The following is a 19,404-nucleotide window of genomic DNA, read 5'->3' on the forward strand; positions in this document are numbered from 1 at the left end:
AAGAACGATCTTTTGTCATCCTAATTAGTGTGATTAATTAATTAAAAACAAAACTAATACACTACTTTTAACGTATATACTTATTTATAACAAACATATTTAACCCTAAAAATATATACTTTGAATAATTAACATTGTATACTTCATACTTCATATACTTCATATTCTAATTCTATATAACCAAACATATTCTAATTATATACTTCATACTTCAATATTAAGCACTACATTGTAAATAAAATCATATTCAAAATATAAATAATAAAATTAAATCATTTAACCTTAGAAATATAAGTATTCTAATTCTAATAATTAAAAACAAGTATAACAACAAACCACATTTTTAGCAAAATATGTAAATAATTAACAAACCACACAAACCACATTCACAAATAATTACTAAATATGCAAATAATTAATTAACAAACCACATTTTTAACTAAATTACTAAATTCCAAGTGAAACAATAAAAATATAAACTTGCAAATTTACAAAACAAATAGAAATTACCTTGATTTCGTGGGTCATGTAATAATCTACAAAGAAAAAAAAATTAGCACTAATTTTCGTATGTATTGAACTTGCTAAAAACTTAAAGGTTTTTTAAAGCAGTAGATGAACAAGGCCTTTAAGTTTTGAAGGTTTTTCGTATGCAGTAGATTAAGAAACCACATTTTAAAGGTTTTTCTTATGTATTGAAATTAAAAAGAGAAATAATACCTTAATTTGTGAGTTTTGAAGATGAACAAGACCAAATGCTTTTGGTTTCAAAGGGTTTTGAAGAATTATGAACAGTAGAAGTCGTGGGAGAAGAAGTGTAACACCCGAATTTCCTCCCTTCCTTCACGATTCTGGTTTCGTTTAAGGGGTTGGAAATTCAGGGGAGGAAATTTGGGTGTTACAAGAAGAATATAGTCGAGCAGATGATGAACAAGAATATAGTCAAGGGTTTATGAAAATTCGAAGTTTGAAGTTCAGAGAACAATCGTTTGAAGTTTGAGAAATTTCGAAGGAAGAAGAACTGATGTGCGTGTGTTTGTCGTTTATGCATGAAACAGTAGGGCGTTTATGAAAATATACGTTAAAAGGCGCCTTTTTAAATTCGTTAATTGTTGTGGTCATGAAAAGAACTAAAGCATTTGATTCACTATTTGGTGCGGGCATAACCGAAACCGCAGCATTTGATGGAGTTATTTGCTGCGGGCTCACAAAGAACCGCAACATTTGATCTGTTCAATGAGTATTTGCTGCGATCATCGAGGAAACCGCAGCATTTGATTGGTTTTTTTTCTAAATTCTTTTTCCTATTTATTGCTGCGTATATAAAAACCGCAACAAATGACACGCAGCAGATACGTTTTTTTCCACTAGTGTAAATGGCACATTGATAGTATATATATACTTGGCATTAAAATATTAATCTCATTTAAAAATTAAATTACATATAAATTAAATGTAATGTATTACTTTAGCTTTTTTTTATTATACTATGTATCAATAATTGGTTTTATTTTATCTTTCTTGATCAAAATCTTAATATAAAATATCAATATACTACGAATCAATCTTAATATAAAATCATTCAAAAAATATTTTAATTGACATGTTAAGTTTATATATCTCAACAATAATAATAAACCAATTGAAAAATTATCATGAATAATACAACATTTCAACTTTTCTATACAATAATACGAACTTTTGATTAATCATGAATAATACGAACTAAAGTTTGTATTTTCCTCTAATATCCAATATTACCGGCAACCTGTTAAACAGGTCAATTAGCAAAAAAAATAATTTAAAAAAATAAAAAAAATAAAAAAAATTTCCTTCCCTCCTTCCCCTACCGGTGCCCCACCCTGGCAGCCACCACCTCGCCAGCCTTTACCCAGCAACCTTCTCCCTCCCACCATACACGTACCTTACCGTACCACCTCCCCACCACTAAAACCATACGTCTCTCCCCAACCCATTCCCCTTCACTTCCCTTTTCTCCATCTTAGTAGCTTCCCACACCAGCACCCCACCGCAGAAGCCTCCCCCACCATACCCTAACTGACCATCGCACCACCATACTCAGACCATCCCCCTATATTCTAGACTCACCCTTAAACCCAGACTCAACATTAAACCCCAACCCACCCTCGAAAGTTGAACCCAAACTCACTGTCTGGTGGATATGCAATTGTAATTGTTGTTGAAGCTGAGCAGGTAGGTGAGGGTTGGGAAACCGTTCACGTGGAGCGAGGATTGGGATGGCTGATGGTGGGAGAGGTGAAAGGGATGAGGTAGCAGTGGATATAGAAGATAGGGAGGGTTTAATTTTAATTTATCTTTACTTTTTTGGTCAAATTACTTATAATAATAGGTTGGGTGACCTCGAATCTTTGGATGCTAGAGGAGGATAAGGCTCAAAGTTCGTATTATTTATAATTAATTAAAAATTAATATTATTGTCGGAAAAAAAGTAGAAGGTTGTATTATTTACGGTAATTTTTTCTAAATCAATATAGTATAAGATACTAATCTATTTTTTTTCTAATTAGTATTGAGAGTAAATTATCTGATTGCTAATATTTATTATTAATATGCTAAAATAACATCTGTCATAATTAGACTAATAATTTAGAATTAAAATCATAATTTTAATTATCTACTTATTATTTATATTATGTTAGTCAATATCATAAGTGTTGTACGTATTTTCAATTTAAAATTAATAATAAAATTTTAAAAATAAAATACATATCTTAAACTTTCTTAATTATTATGTCAAATCAATCATAAATTCATACATGAAGTAATTTATTTGTAATTGATTTTTCGTATTTTTGAGATGATGATTGATTTTTTATATTAATTTTGATTGTCATTTTGATTACTTAATTTAGTATTTTTGTATTACATAATAATCAAATAATATGAACTTATGATAATGTGTTTATTATTATAGTGTCTCAAAAGTTAGAGCTAATTAAGTCAAAATTTTTACTATATATATTTTCTTGATTATTGTTATATGTTTTATTTTATTCATTGACCATTTTTAGTCATATTATTACTAAATAAAAATTAATCAATATAATGTTATGTAGTCATTTTTTTCATCTAATGATATTTTCGTCGCGCCTTTTAGAAAATGACATTTTGAATTTTTTATCATTTTTATAGTACTTTTTGATTGATAGATTGATTTGATATGATACTAAATTTTATAAACAAATTAAAAATTGTTTATGTAGAAAGATCTTTTATTATCGTCCAATAAATATTCACAATGATCTTTTTAGTCGTGAGGTGTGCATTTTTTGTTGTACTATAAAGAAACCGCAGCATTTAATATTTTTTTTTCTAAATTCTTTTTCCTATTTATTATTGCGTATATAAAAAATCGTAGCAAATGACACGCAGCAGATACATTTTTTTTTCACTAGTGTATCGACACATGTCACATATTGCTTCTTTATTAATATATTAGTATACAAACTCGTGTAATGTACGAAATTTTTTTAGTATGAAAATACCTATAAGTATAAATTTTAAAGAAATATGCAATTATATAATATAGTTATTAAATTATAATATTAATAAAATTATATAAATATTGAGATAAGGTTTTTATAACAACATTATTATTACTTGATTGAATAAATAATAATTGATCTAATAAAATCTTTTTGAAAACTTACCTTTAATACTTAAAATCATAATTAATGTAATTAAATCTTTTAAATATCACACAATTACATTTTAACTTGTAAAAATGCTCAATTTGTCAAAATTCTATTAAATCGCCATGTGGAATTTTCCAATTCATTTATAGTATTGTATATGCTCCATTTGGCAAAACTCTATTAAATCGTCATGCGGAATTTTCTAGTTTTTATATAGTATTGTATAATTTGTAGTATTGTATAATTTGTAGTATTGTATAATGTGAAAATTTCCAATTCTTTTATAGTATTATATGATTGTATGTATAGATACAAAATTGTAGAGATATATATATATATATATATTATTATTATCCATTAATCATTTTCACTAGTAACCCATGCTAATGCATGATCTATTTAATAATACGATCTATTTTGTATTCATGTAGAAGTTTAATTTTAATTTAATTCAAATGGCTTTATTTTTATATTTAATTTAATATAGTTTTAACCCCTAATGTTTTGTGTAAAGATAGATTATTCAACATTAATTTTTTAAAAATAAAAAATATTAAAAAATTATATATAATCAAATTGTTTCTAGTTATTACTTATTACACCTTAACAACCAACCTTTCCTAGAATTAATGCAGAAATTTGGGTAGTATTGGTGGATGGTATTGGTGATCCGTGTATTCTCCAGTAGATATAATCCAAATGAAGATCAGCTTGTATCATAACATTACATTGTATTTAACTAGAAGAGGAATATCTAAAAATTACATAAAATAATATAAATACTAAAAACAAAAATTACATATAATATCAATAAATAGTTACAAGATAAATAACTATTTTCCCAAGATAATCATCATATCAATAGAGTTATCTTGATTAATATGTTGAGATTAAAATGATATGCAATTATATTCTCTATTAGTGTTCGTTAAGATTATCTGGTTGGTTTAAAATCAGGTTTTGTGTCCATATTAACTTTTATATAATTATAAATTTATTTTTGAAGTCTAGTAAAATCAAGTTCAATTACGAAATCTAAGAAATTTCGACTTGTCAGATTTATGAGGGAGTATGAATCAAAGGATCTCTATTCTTAGCAATCAACACACCAACTACTTGAGGTATCTTTTATCTGGTCTTCTGAGACATTTTAGTTGACTATGGGCTGATGGGCCTCTATCCCTAATCACTGTTCCGGCCCATTCTTACCATGTTGTTGACTGCTGCTAGTTTGTTAGACGAATGTGCCTGTTCAAGTACTTGGATTGTGGTAGAGAATTCCATGGGCAAGAAATAACCAAGGCTTGCTTCTAAGAATTAACATATACAATTACTAACATATTGAGTTCTAGTTTTTAGGTCGTCTCACCGAAAAATAGTCTTTTACGAGAGTAACTCAATATATAGTAGCATACATTCGAATAAAAGATGTTTTTATAATGAGACAAATGTGCATAGATTATAGGAGTGAAGAGTACCCAAGAACATGGTACACAACAATATCAACTAATGAGGAAGAATATATTAGATGTAATTCAAATTCTTGGTGCATCGAGAAAAATTTGTTGTCTTAAGAACGTATTAGGTGAGTTGTGAGTATCTCCAACGTCTAATATACACGACGTCACGTTCTCAAAGATTAACACACTACATAACTCTTGTATGCAATCATTTCAGAATGGTATGCATTGTCCCCATAATAACCAAGTCGAATAGTATGTATTTAAGAATAATAAAAATGAGATATGAAGAGGAAAAATCAGAATAAGGAGAATGTAGTTGTATTTTGGAAGCGTATTAAATGTCGCCTATATACAACATTTTCATAGACTATCATTTCAACTCATAAGTCATGAATCGATTCGTAATTTGGATAATAAAAAGAGGGGAAAGAGATTTGGAGAGGAGGGGATTGTAAGGAAAATATAGACAAATTTTATTAAGAATTCAATCTCTCCTAAAGTGAAAAGAGTTGGAGAGAAAAACTCATTTTCCTTCCTTTTTCCTTCCCTTTCCTTCGAAACAAACTAAGTACACTCTCACTCCTTAACCCCTCCCCTTCTTTTCTCTTCCTACCCTATCCATTTCCTACCTATATTTTCTCTCTTAATTTTCTATCAAATCATAGTGTAAAAGAGTTAAAACCTTCGAAAACTAATTTTGAAGACAAAAATTCCCCACTAAAATAGTTCCTTAAATGATGCGACTAGAGATGGAAAAATGAGCGGGTGAATGCAGTTTGCCCTCCCCATATCTATACCCACCGTCTACCTAGCATTCATGGCGGGTTAAATTTTTATACCCACCATGCTCACCTGCGTATGAATTTAAACCCTTGACCACCCATTATGACCAAATGGCTACACCCATCATGGGTACACCAACCTTTTACCCGTTCACGTTCACATTCATCAATCGTACAATGTAATAAAATAAAATTAATATCCTTAATTTTTTGTCAATAGTTTTTAATAAAATACAAAATTAATACACTATAGATATAGGGTGGACCACTATAGCGCGAGGCAGGTGGGAATTTGGTAAGACGAGTGGGTATAGGGCTGGGCAAGTGAGTATGAGGCGAGTAAGAGTCATACGCGCCTCATACCCACCACATACCCACTACCCATGGCGATATGATTTTTCATATTTATACCCACTAACTACCCACCAAATTAGTCATACCCATATACGCCCCAACGAAAGCAAATGCAATGCGAAACTAATATAATTTTACGCTCCTGCCATTCCTAGCTAAGACTTTTTTCTAAATAAGGATTATAACACTTAACATCAGATGAACTAGATCTTGAACGCGATGCATTGAATTCTAAAATTTGAGTTGAGAGCCACACAATACCTACAAAATGAAACCACTTACCCCGAGTGGCCCTATGGATCAGTGCCTGCGGTGCCTCTGATGCTCAAGTAAATATCCATATATCAATTGTATGGTGTAGTAGTAGTGTTAATAGTGAGGCCGAAATTCAATTAATTTCACTTATCTCCAAAAGAGTGCAATTTATAGTGAGGCTCTAAGTTTAACCTTGTGGGCATTTTTGATGGACCTAACCTATATAAAATATGGGCTTGTATTTTATGTACAAACAATATAGTGATATAGAAAAAGATATAGATATTATATCCACCCGTTCATTTTATCATCCTATTCGCAGGGATAAAATGCAACGCATATACACTTAATCATAGATGTCTAAAATATACTCCGCCACCTTCTATGTAAGAATAAGGTTACCCTTGTGCCTCAAGACACAATCATTATTCTGTTAGAATTAATGATGATGCTTATGTGTATTTTCACCTAATCCTATATATGTAGTCTTTTAATTTCAATCTAGACTTTATGTTGTTAAACATTATATGTCCACTGCTTTCTTGATTGGTAGGATCAACTTCAACTATACAGCAACAAATGTATACGGGATACGTGCCCACATCTACCTAAGTTATGACCCGAATCATTTGCTTAAAAACTTTATCAACATGTAGAAATTGATCAAAGACGAGGACGAAAGAAACGCCTAATTGTAGCAAATCGTTCATGATTTATGCGAGTTAAATGAGCAAATAGCAATACAATTCTAGTGATTTTAGTATTCTAAACATGATTCATATATAAAACTTTATGGTCTTGATCACTATCTTGACAACAATTAGCCCCACAAGTTTTCTCCACATAAAAGCTGAAATTATTGCTAGATGAACTTTCTATGGGGCTGATAGTGATAGGATCCGGGATCCAACGGGCAACCCAATTTGCTGTTTCATTAAGGATATAAAGCTAGAGTAAATTACAAGATTTATCATCATCATTATTATTGGACATCGTATCCAACTTATCCTACTCATAGAAACTATAATTAGGATTTAAGGAGAAAAGAAAGACAACAACTCCTGTCTATAAAAGAATGAGGCAAAGAGTAAAATGCAATATTATAATAACTTAATGTAGTGTTTGGGAACAAGTATTTGATTTCAAATTATGGATTTCAAATATGAAATCATATATGAAAGAATTTGAAAATGACAAGGTTTAGATAGTCATCCTCAAATTTTCAACTTTAACTACTTTAAAAATAATGGTAGAATTTGATCCAAATCTAAATTTAAAAATTTTTAATCACCCAAATAATAAATTTGAGCCAATTTTAAATTTCTAGGTGAAATCATCATTCTCAAACATTGGATAAAAGAATTTAACAGAAAGTTGGTACTTTAGAAAAATGAGATTTAAAAGGAGAGAAAATTCAGCATACATCCAGAGATTTCTAGGGAAAACATATCTAGCAAAGCATAATGAAGTTCTTATTCCAATGTCCTTGTTGCTCATGTTTCTGTTTCATGAAGCCCCAAAAAGGGAAACCAAAAGAAAAGAAAGGCGGTAGCGCAGAAGCAGCGGCGAAGAAGGATCCTTAGTTGTTTGTTAAATGTATGTGATTTAAGCAATTTGAAGTGATTATTAATTAATGATGTTTAACTCTACTATGAGATTCTGTATTGATGTCAAATACAGGTGCAAAAAGCTTACTGTTTTGTCAAATACAACATTTGCATTTGGTTTGGTGTAATTAAAAAAAAAATGATATGAATTTAAGTAAAATGTACCTTTGGATTTTGATCTCTAGAGACACATTTCTGAAAAGTAATAATACACTAATCAACTTATTTAGGGTATATTATTATATAATATTTGATTTTATTTTGGATTTAAGTAATGTCAACTGATCTCAGTGATATCACGCTAGATCCGCCCTTAAAGATAATTTAATTAGAAGCAAGAAGAATGTTCGTACAGTAAAAAATCTATGTTCGGGTAAATATTAAATTGTCAGGTCTATTTTTAACAGCTCTATAAATAATAACTTAGAAACTTCGTTTATTTGTAAACGCCAAAAAACCCCGTTTTAGGTTGCTTAAACAAATCCCTTCATCCTCTGTCTATTTACAATTCTTATCAAAAATCACTTTCAATCACTAATCTAATAATATAATGTGTTGTATTGGAGTTTAATATATATTAAAATTATGTAAAGTTCAGTGGCCAAATTATTAAAAATGAAATTTACGATCTGTGATTCAACTCCGACTTGGCATGTACCGTACTAGGTTATTTCCGCAAGATGTCGATTCTTCCTCTCGGCCACAATTGTTCGTCAGACATAGAGGTGAACATAGTTCGGTTTGGTCTAGTCTAATATTTAAATTAGACCAAATCAAAATTTACAGTCTGAAAATTTTTCAAACCGAACTGGACCAAACTGTTTTACAACGGTCCGGTTTGGTCTGGTCTACGATTTTTTATTTTTATATTTTCATCCAAATTAATACATATATTTATGCAAATATTTCACACCTACAATTAATAAATATAATAATTTGTAATTAGTTGATAACATCAACATCATTCAAGTATATATTGCTATATAAAAATAATTACATCTTAAAATATTTAGGTAGCAACTTAATTTTTTAACTACAAAATTATGATTCTTGACCATAGTACAGTTTGAAATCTGGTCTAGTCTGAAAATTAAAAAAACCGAGACCAGACCGTAACCATAATTAAATTTGAAAAAATAGACCAAACCATTGAAACCGTAGACCAGACCAAATACTAAAATTCCGGTTTAATTTACAGTTTAGACTAAACTTTGTTCAGCCCTTATCAGACATTTTTAATAAAAGCGCAATCCTAAAGTTTATTCTATACATATGACCAACAACAACATAAAGATATAAATTTTAAAATTTTTAATTATAATTCATTTTTAAGCTAATAATTTAAAATTTTGTGTTTACGTTATAAATTTTTTCGTTAAAAAATAAACTTAGAAATTTTAACTTATATTTCTCAAAAATGGAAAATGAAAATGCAGCCAAACAATTAGATAGTTTAACTATAAAATCTGTTTGAATTAAAAAAACAGAATCACCTCTAGAAATTATTGGCTAAACATAGCCTAAATAGTGAATACAATAATCTAAGTATATATAATCATAGATCCTACAAAATAGACCAAAAACGCTCTACTAACTAAATAAATAATCTTTTATTGTACTATTTTTGTCAATCACTTTTATGTAATCTAAAACAACTAAATTGGGTAACAACAAAAAAACTTATACCACCACACAAAACAGAAAATCTTTTTTTTTTTTTTTTTTAAAAAAAAAATATAAGTTTTTTAGCAAAACATTTTAAAAATAAGCTTGTTGTAGCTTCAGGTAAAAATCAATAAATCATTGAATAACCAACCAATATCCGGCCAACTGATGCCTTATTAGTCCCTTCGCTTTGGTGCAATCACATGTTCTTGCCACAAACTCGCCTAGGTAATCATCAATTAACTCTCTTGTTTTTAATTCATTTGTTCAATGTTTAATTTATGGACTTTGATGTCCAAATGGATTAACATAATGACAATTAACAATATTTGTGATCATTATAATAAAAATAATGAAAAATCGAATCTTATTTCAATTGAATAGAAAATATTATTTTTAAAATAAGGTTTTAGAATATAATTAATGTGGCCATAAATTAAATATTTTCCGTCTCTGAAATATCCTATAATCAAACAACAATAGAATAATGAAATCCCAATTTAACTTTTTTTTACAACTCTATTTACGCTCTTCGTCCCATGAAAATTATCTCATTGACAATTGATGAAAAAAAATTTAAAAAGTGAGCAAAATTGTATTTATGAGAAAGTGGAAATGTGTAGATGAGAGGATAAAATTATGAATGAGAAAAAAAGAATGAGCATAGGTCACGGCTAATTATAAAAATAGACAAATTTAATGAGACGGACTAAAAAGAAAAATAAGACAAATTTCGTGGGATGAAAGAAGCTAACTTTTTAAAAATTATTCCTATAGCATTCTCCCTTTGTCCCTTTGTGCACCAAGTTGGAGCCAAAGATTAGGCCAATAAATCCAAGAGTCCAATCTAGGTGATGGAATGCAAGAATCAACAATAACCCTAAGCCCCTCTAACCTCACTAATGCTTCACTCACAAACGTTAGATGGAAATGCTATTTGGCTTCTTCCTTTGCTTCACTCACAAAAGAAGAATAATAGGTTAGGAAGAGGAACCTACAATTCCCCTTGAAAGAGAACACCCCTTTATAGAATTCTAATCTCTTAGAATGTTATTTTCATCATCAAAAACTAAATCATACAATGTGTAGATACCTCCTTATATAGGCAACCATCAAAGACTAAACACATGTTAGGCACATGTCTTTTTAATACAAAATAACAATGTGACTTTGAACTATCTTCTAGCTAGCTCCTAACACTTGGAGTTTATTTAAAATACAACAAAATAAACGAACTATTCTATTACATTATTATTGTCATACACTATTGCGTTTTCATGTTTCTTGAACAGAAGCTGCTATGTTAGTCCCAAAGTCTTGGACTGTTCTTCCTTTCTTAATGCTTCACAAGACCTTGAATCAAGTCCTGAACCATACATGATTCACTTTGAGTTTGCACCATAATACTTAAAATGTTGTCATATATATATAAGTTTTATTATGCAAACTCAAAAAACAAATAGTATTTACCGATCAAGTCTCTCTTGTAAGAGTATATACATTCTTATACCTGGCGAAGAAAAAAAATACTCTTTAAGTGGATCAGCAAGAAAAGTTACTCATAAGATGGATATTTTCCAACTTAATCATTCGATGAGTAAATTTATTCACCAATTTAAAATGAATGATTATCCATTATTTTTCTATTTTTAACCATTTGGTAAGTATTTTGATCACCATTGGTATAGCTCTAAGATTACGATGCTGATTTGATAATGACAATTTACATGTTCAATGTAGCAAAATGTTGAAATTATGGTATAGCTGAAGAAAATATTAATGTGAAAAATAGATTTTGGCCAGTGAATAGTGATTTTTATATTAATTATCAAAAGAAACAATAACTCCTATTTATACAAGATTAAGAGGACTAAACTAGGATATAAAATAATTTACAGGTTAATTACAAATTAATAATATTTCCTAAATATATAAAATACATTTTCCTACACTCCCCTTCAAATTAGGTCTTCGATTCACCAATATCTAACTTGCACAATGTTTGTTCAAAAGCTTCTGAGCTAACTACCTTGGTAAGTATATTTGCCATCTAACCTTTTGTATTTACAAAGGGAAGACTTATAATCTTGTTCTCTAGTTTATCTTTTATGAAGTGTCTATCAATCTCCACATGCTTGGTGTGATCATATTGAACTGAGTTTCCAGAGATACTGATTGTTACTTTATAATCACAAAACAATTTTCAAGCCTTTTTCGGTGGAAATTGTAGTTCACTTAGGAGCTTCTTTAGCCATATGACTTCAGTTATCCCTTTAGCAATACGACTCTGCTTCCGCACTTGACAAGGCAACAACCTTTTGTTTCTTAGTTCTCCATGTAACAACGTTTCCCCCACACTACAAAAAAAAGTTTGGCGACAAAACTAGCGAAAAAAAGCATTTTTTGTTGCCAATATTGTTGTTTAAAATTTTTAAACTTTTTATTTTTTAGTAATTGGGCAGGATAAGTTTGATTGAACAGTAAAAACAATTTTACGACAAACTCTTTGTCGCCATTTTCTCTCTTAATTTTGGTGACAAACTTGGCGTCAAAAACCTCTCTTTTTTAGTGACAAACTTGGTGATGACAAACCTTTTGTCACCAAAACTTATTCGCCATTTTCTTTATAAGCTAAGTATTGTGCCATATTTCTCTCCATCTCACATCTTCCTTCTCTGTCTTTATATTCCTACATGTTTGCTCCTCCAAACCCCCTATAAACTTCCCTCTAAAAGAAGCTTAATCACCTCATTAATGGAAGCTACTACCATTCGTTCTCCTTCCTTCGAAAAGAATACTTATCTTCTCTCTAATCTCAAACCTTTTGAAAAATCTTGTTAATTATCCGAACTCAAATCTAAACTTCTTCTCATTTCACCGAAAATCCATCTATTTGAGGATATCTCTCTTCTTTTTAATGATGAAAATTCTGTTGATATTATACTCGAGCTTGAGATATTGAGATGGAAAGTTCAAGTTCTTTAAAAGGGAGATTCAATTGCTGCATTCAAACCTAGTGGCGTTAATTCTATTCAAGGTTATTTTTTATTTTATTTTCTTATCATAAATTTTATAGATTAGTTTTTGATTGAACACTTATTTTTTAGTGAATAGTAAAAATATGTTAATTTATGTATATAGATTAATTATAGTAATGTAATTTTTGTAATATAGGTAATTTAATTAATGATTAATTTAATTTTAAAATTTCAATTTTAGTTATTTATTGTTTTATGTTTGAGTTTTGAATATTATTTACAGAAAAACAAATTGAATATTTGTTATTATTATTAAATAATGATAACAAATATTCAATTTTATTATAAAACGAAATTCATTTAGCGACAAAAATGGCGACAACTTTTATTTTGTCGTCAAGCTGGCGATGAATATGACAACAAACTTTTGTTTTAGTGACAAAATTTTTGGCAACAAAGAGTTTTGTAGCCAAAATTGTCGCTAAAAGTTGTTGGCGACAAGTAAGGCTACAAAAACCCTTTGTTGCCTTTGCTTTTAATTTTGTAGTGCCAACCAATGTAAAGTAGTCAGAAATGGATCTTTTATCATCTCGTTCACTTGTCTAGTCTGCATCTGTATAGGCTAAAAGGTCCAAGTGATCATTTTTTCTGAATAGAATGCCTCTACTACTTGTACCCTTCAGGTACCTAAGGATTCTCATGACTGTTGTCATTTATTGTGTCTGTGGTTGATGCATAATCCTGCTCACTACTCCAACTGTATATACAATGTCTAGCTTTGTGTAAGAGAGATAGAAGAGTTTCTCTTCAATTGTCTGATGTTGCCCTCTATCGGTCAATTTTCCTCTTTTGATCATCTGAAGGCTATGATTGGCTATAACAAGAGTTTCCGTAGGTTTTAAATCAAGCATATTTCATCTAGCAGGTCGAGAATATACTTATGTGGCTAATAATGATACCTCCTCTTGATCTCAATACTTCAATGCCAAGAAAATACTTTAGTCGCGCTAAGTCTTTTATTTCAATTCTCGAAACAGCTACTCCTTGAGGACACATATTTCCTCTTCATCATCCCCGGTAATGATCATATCATCCACATAGATTATTAGGCACGTGATATGATCATTTTGTATCTTAAGGAACAAAGTATAGTCAGAATTTCTTTGTTATAACCAAACTTTGTCGTTGCTGTAGTGAATCTCCCAACCACGCCCTTTGAGATTGTTCTAGACCATACAAAGCTTTGTTCAGTTTACACCCTTCTACTGGAGTAAAATTACCAGAAAATCCTAGGGGAGCTATCCTATACACCTCTTCCTATATCTTCCCATATAGAAAAACATTCGTCACATCAAACTGGTGTAGTGGCAAATCATTGTTAGTAGCTATTAAGAATAGGACACGAATTGTGTCAATTTTAGCCACTAGTGAAAAAATTTCTGAATATTCCACCCCATAGGTCAGAGTATACCCTTGTGCTACCAATCTTGCTTTACCGTTCAATAGTACCATCAACTAAATATTTTGATTGTTTATACCCATTAGCATCCAACTGTGTTCTTTCCTCTTGGTAATTCATACTTTACCCATGTTATATTTTTTTCAAGAGTAGAGATTTTTTTCCTCCATTTACTTTGGATCTTCGAGAGTAGAAGCAGACATAAAGCATAAAAGAGGGAGGAAACAAAAACTTTTTATACCATTACTTGATTATAACAAGCTGGGAAAAATACACTTACATAGAAAAACCAATAATAAAACTATTTTAATGAAACAGAAATTACAATAACTTTTTGTAGCCAATTTCCTAAAAATAAGTTAAGAACTAATATTTACAAACTAACTAGTAATAGGTTTCATTTCATGATTTCATTCTGAAAGAATAACAATAAGTCAACCAATATTTTAAAAAAAAAAAATTAATATAGCAGGTGGGCGGGTATCTGGTTAAAATTATTTTGTAGCCCATGGCCTATGGCTATTTGAGTGAATTCTCTCCATGTATTGTCCCGTATCTTGATGTCTTTAACGAATTCCTTGGTGATATCTACTTTAATCAACACTCTAGCACAAGACACTTTTAGTTGTTTCGCGATGCATTCATCCGCTGTTACTGGGAATCCAATACCACCAACTATCCTACTAAGAGTTTCTTCCCCCAGCAATGTAAGGGCAGGCTTGGCATCCTGAGCGAGACTCCTATCACCCTCAAAATATATGCCTTAAAGTCAAAGTTTGTACTCCATTTTTTTACTACAACTGGGGCTCTATTCAAAAAATAAGAACCTTTATTTGGAATATTTGAATAGTCACTCCATGAATGAAATTGCATTATGAAGTATCCTTCTTTGTGGGGATGTATGATAGGCATTTGAACATGAGACCATTGATTAGGACTGAATCTTCGTATAATATCAACTGTAGCATCTTCTCCTACCACATGACACACCACAACTCTTTCCTACACATTCACTAAATTTTTCATATTACGTGTATCAATATGTATGATTTGTTCCCTATTTCTATCAAAGGGGCTACAAATTTAAGGGGAATACCACTTTTAGAGTTTGGCGAAGTTACCTTATCCCTTCGAGATACAAGAGGTGGTGTTGTCCCAAACCGAGCTCGATTACTGTCTGAATGTTCCTCATTTCTTTCCCCTGTTGCTTGCCTCGCTTGTCTGATTTTGCTTGTTCTGGCTTTTCAACCTCTTTCCCATTTCAATGATTTGTTTATACACTTCGTTCAATTGGGCTTTCAATTGTTCAACCTCATTACTAATTTCAGATTCACATCTAATCTCTCTACTCATCAGTTGCATTTCACGGTTAGCTTCAATATGCGAGATTAGGTGTTGTTCGTCAACCTGAGCTGCTTCCATGTTGCTAGCCTCCAGAGCATTGTCTTCCTCTTCTGAACTCAGTTGTGGTGGTTCACAATCACCGTATTTTTGCGGGTATGGCTGATTTTTATCCTCTGAACTGCGTGATATTTCTATGATTTGTTTATCTGCGTATCTTGAACCTCAGCACTTCTAGTAACAACGGCCGATAACCTTACATCTTCTCCTCTTCCTCTACCTCCTCTCGCTCTCCCTCCTCTACCGCCCCTCATGACTACCGGTAGAGGTTGTGGGTTCGCTTGATTCAGGTGAGGCAGCTCGAGACCAGACGGCTCTAACGTTTAGAAGATCAAACGTATTATGTAAGTGTCACGTACAATGGTAGATTTTTGTATGTACTAAATTGAAATAGTTATCAGAAAAACCTAATTTAATTGGTCTAACGTTTTCCCTCTTTAAATTATGTAGTTTGAATCTTTTGTATTACTTTAATAATATTGTATTTTTTTAAGTGAGACTTCTAATATTGACGCTAATTAATGATTTGCTTTGTTGCAGTGCAATAAAAGAAAAAATTAAGAAAAAGATTAGCAATTTGCAAAGGTGATGGATGCAAAGGAAGCCAAAAAACAAATATTATTTGCAGTACCAATAATTCTTACAAATATATTCTACAATTTAATTCCAACTGTCTCAATTATGTTCACTGGACATCTGGGTGAGCTAGAACTTGCTAGTTCTACTCTTGCCCAATCTTGGGCTACTGTTACTGGCTATTCTTTCATGGTAATTAGCTTTATGCTTTGTCTTTTAACTTTAACCACTATAATTAACTATTATTTCTATTAAATGATGACCCTCACTGGCTGACTTGTGCGGGACATTGAGTTGATGACTTTAAATCTGAATTTGGTATTATATTTTGACCCTGATTAGCTGACTTGTGCAGGATACTGAATTATATCTGTTAGTTGTACATCTTGATAAGTTAGCAGACACATACGACATATTTCTATTTGAAAAATATGAATTGATGATACAAAATTCAATTAAAGGCGATGTCAACTAGCGACATTCAACTTATATATGTATATTCATAAACCTAAAATATTCAACTTATATATGTATATTCAAAAACCTAAAAATATTAATATGTATGCTAGTTTAATTGGTAGGAGCTTTGCTATGCCAAATCATTAACTTGGTTCAAACAATCTCATTAATTACATGTTTTTTTTCAATATGGGAAGAATAGTTTCCCATTTAAATGGACATTTTTAGTCTTCACAAAAGTGAGAAGAAAAACATTCCAAAAGTATTATATGAAGGTGATCTTTTAATCAACAAGAAATGGATTAAATTAAGTAGATGATATTTAAAGCCTCAAGGATACTCGTTGGGCTTCTCATTTCAATATTTTTTGCAATTTCAAAACATAAATGAATGTATATCATTAAATTTGATTGTGAACATTATTTGTTATTGTAGATTGGCTTAAGTGGTGCACTTGAAACATTATGTGGTCAAGGATTTGGTGCAAAAATGTATAACATGTTGGGGATTTATCTACAAGCATCATGTATAGTTTCCTTCATATTCTCCATAGCCATATCCTTACTTTGGTGGTATACCGAACCCATTTTAATATTACTCCATCAAAACCCAAATATTGCAAAACAATCAGCAATTTACATGAGATTTCTAATACCAGGTATCTTTGCATATGGTATTCTTCAGAACATTTTACGGTTCTTCCAAACACAATCAGTGGTTCTACCCATTGTTTTATTCTCACTTTTGCCCTTGCTCTTACACATTGCCTTCACAAATTTGTTGGTTCATCACACTTCTCTCGGTTTCCAGGGCGCTGCATTGGCTACTTCCCTTACCTTTTGGTTCTCTGTTCTTATTCTTGTGGTTTATGTCTGTTTTGCCAAAACTTTCAAGCGTACTTGGACAGGCTTATCCTTCACTACATTTAGCTATGTCTTTACTAACTTCAATTTAGCCTTATATTCTGCCTCTATGCTTTGGTAAGTACATTTTTCACACGATTTGTGCTCCGCTTATATATATATTGTATGGATTCAGGTTTAAAATTCGCTAGTTGGCTTGTTTGTAGTTCATTCGCTTAGGCGATTTTTAGGTTCTTAGATTGATAGACCAAATGACATATACCTCATATGGGATATGTTGCGGGATTTATTGATGAATTGATGATTGAGCGTATAACATATCAGAGCTATAGGCCTATACTGGTGGACTTAAACTTTTGATTTACATAGTTTATATATGGTTCTGAATTGTAGCTTTTTGGTATGTTATATGCTCTATTAATGTTATTTCATCTAAGTGTACGTGCTTTAATCATTTCATCTTAACATATATATGTTCTTTTGTCAGTTTAGAATATTGGGCATTTGAAATCTTGGTGATCTTGGCCGGCATAATGCCAAACTCTGAAGAGACCACTTCACTCATTGCAATGTGGTAAGATTTTACATTATCTCTTTCATTGAAAGATATATATAGAGAGTATATAACAAATTTTAGGACTTTAATATGATTAGGAGTGTTTAATGGTTCGAATAGGGGTCGGGTGGGACTAAAGTAAATATAGTTCGGGCTAAATAAGGGTCCTTAAAATTTAATTTGGGCTTTATTTTTGCCGGGATTTTCAAGTCCGGCCCAGCCCATTTTCAAATTATTATTATCTCCATTGATCAAGTTATAATAATTAAATTATCATTTAATAATTAAATTGTTGAAACATTAATAATCCTTATTAACATCGTCATTTATAATAATTGTAGCAGAGCTTGCTTTTTATTTATAAAGGCTTTTTTTGGCCGCTATTAGGCCCTTTTAAAATCCGTTCATTTTTAATTGTAGTAGAGCCCGTTTAGGCCCGGTCCCTTTTCAACTTAGCCCTTATACAACCTTATAAAAACAGACTAGATAAGAGCTCAAATTGGGGCCCAGCTCGTTCAACACCCCTAATTGTGATAACTTAAAAAAAATTCATCCTTGTGCCTCAAAATTTTCAACCATCATCTTAAATTTTGGTGTAAGACCTGAAATAAATTATATGAACTATCAAAAACTTATTATCAAACCAAATTCAATTAATATTTGATAATCTCTTTCACTCAACAGTGTTTATACAGAAGCAATAGCTTTTATGGTTACTTATGGCATGAGTGCAGCTGCAAGGTATTAATCTAACATAAAAGATTTTTATTATAAACCAAAATTTTGTTTTAACTTTTATAGTTCGTTTGGTTATTGGTATCGTTTGATTATTGGTATTAAATGTCGATAATGAAAATAATTTATAGTGTAACTTTTAATAATATATACCATGCCATTCAATGGTAACAAAACTTTGATTATAAAAAAAATTTCACAGAGCTACTCTTGTGAGATACCGAACTCAAAATAAGAGGCCAATGTTCTAATTATTATTTTAATTGCGCTAAAGTGCTAAACAACCCATGTATAAAAACTGTCTCACGATGAGACTATCTCACAAGAATTTGTGTTTTTCACAACTTTCCATTACAAAATCTTGGGTTAGACGTGTCTTAATGGGTCAGCTCAATTATATTTTTTTTAATCAATTTCAAGACAGGTCAATTTCACGGCTTTAGAATTGACATTTTAAATCATTGAATTTGACAATGTCAAGACTTAAAAGACAAATTTTAAGGCTTAAAATTTCATTTCAACTTTAAAGTGTGATGACTCAAACCTTGAAACTGATATTAAAAATTTCAAATTA

At 30.7% G+C, this 19,404-nt stretch overlaps 1 protein-coding gene across 1 annotated transcript; it reads left to right on the forward strand.

The window, feature by feature from the left end:
- The first annotated feature begins 15,456 nt into the window (after positions 1–15,456).
- LOC130808317 (protein DETOXIFICATION 19-like) lies at positions 15,457–18,843 on the forward strand. The gene is made up of 5 exons (XM_057673795.1): positions 15,457–15,985; positions 16,182–16,409; positions 17,112–17,656; positions 18,027–18,113; positions 18,780–18,843. Exons 2-5 carry the CDS (start codon positions 16,230–16,232, stop codon positions 18,841–18,843), a joined length of 876 nt encoding a protein of 291 aa, XP_057529778.1. The 5' UTR covers positions 15,457–15,985; positions 16,182–16,229.
- Positions 18,844–19,404: the final 561 nt, after the last annotated feature.

This window comes from Amaranthus tricolor, chromosome 3 (genome assembly GCF_026212465.1).
Source record: "Amaranthus tricolor cultivar Red isolate AtriRed21 chromosome 3, ASM2621246v1, whole genome shotgun sequence".
NCBI lineage: Eukaryota > Viridiplantae > Streptophyta > Magnoliopsida > Caryophyllales > Amaranthaceae > Amaranthus > Amaranthus tricolor.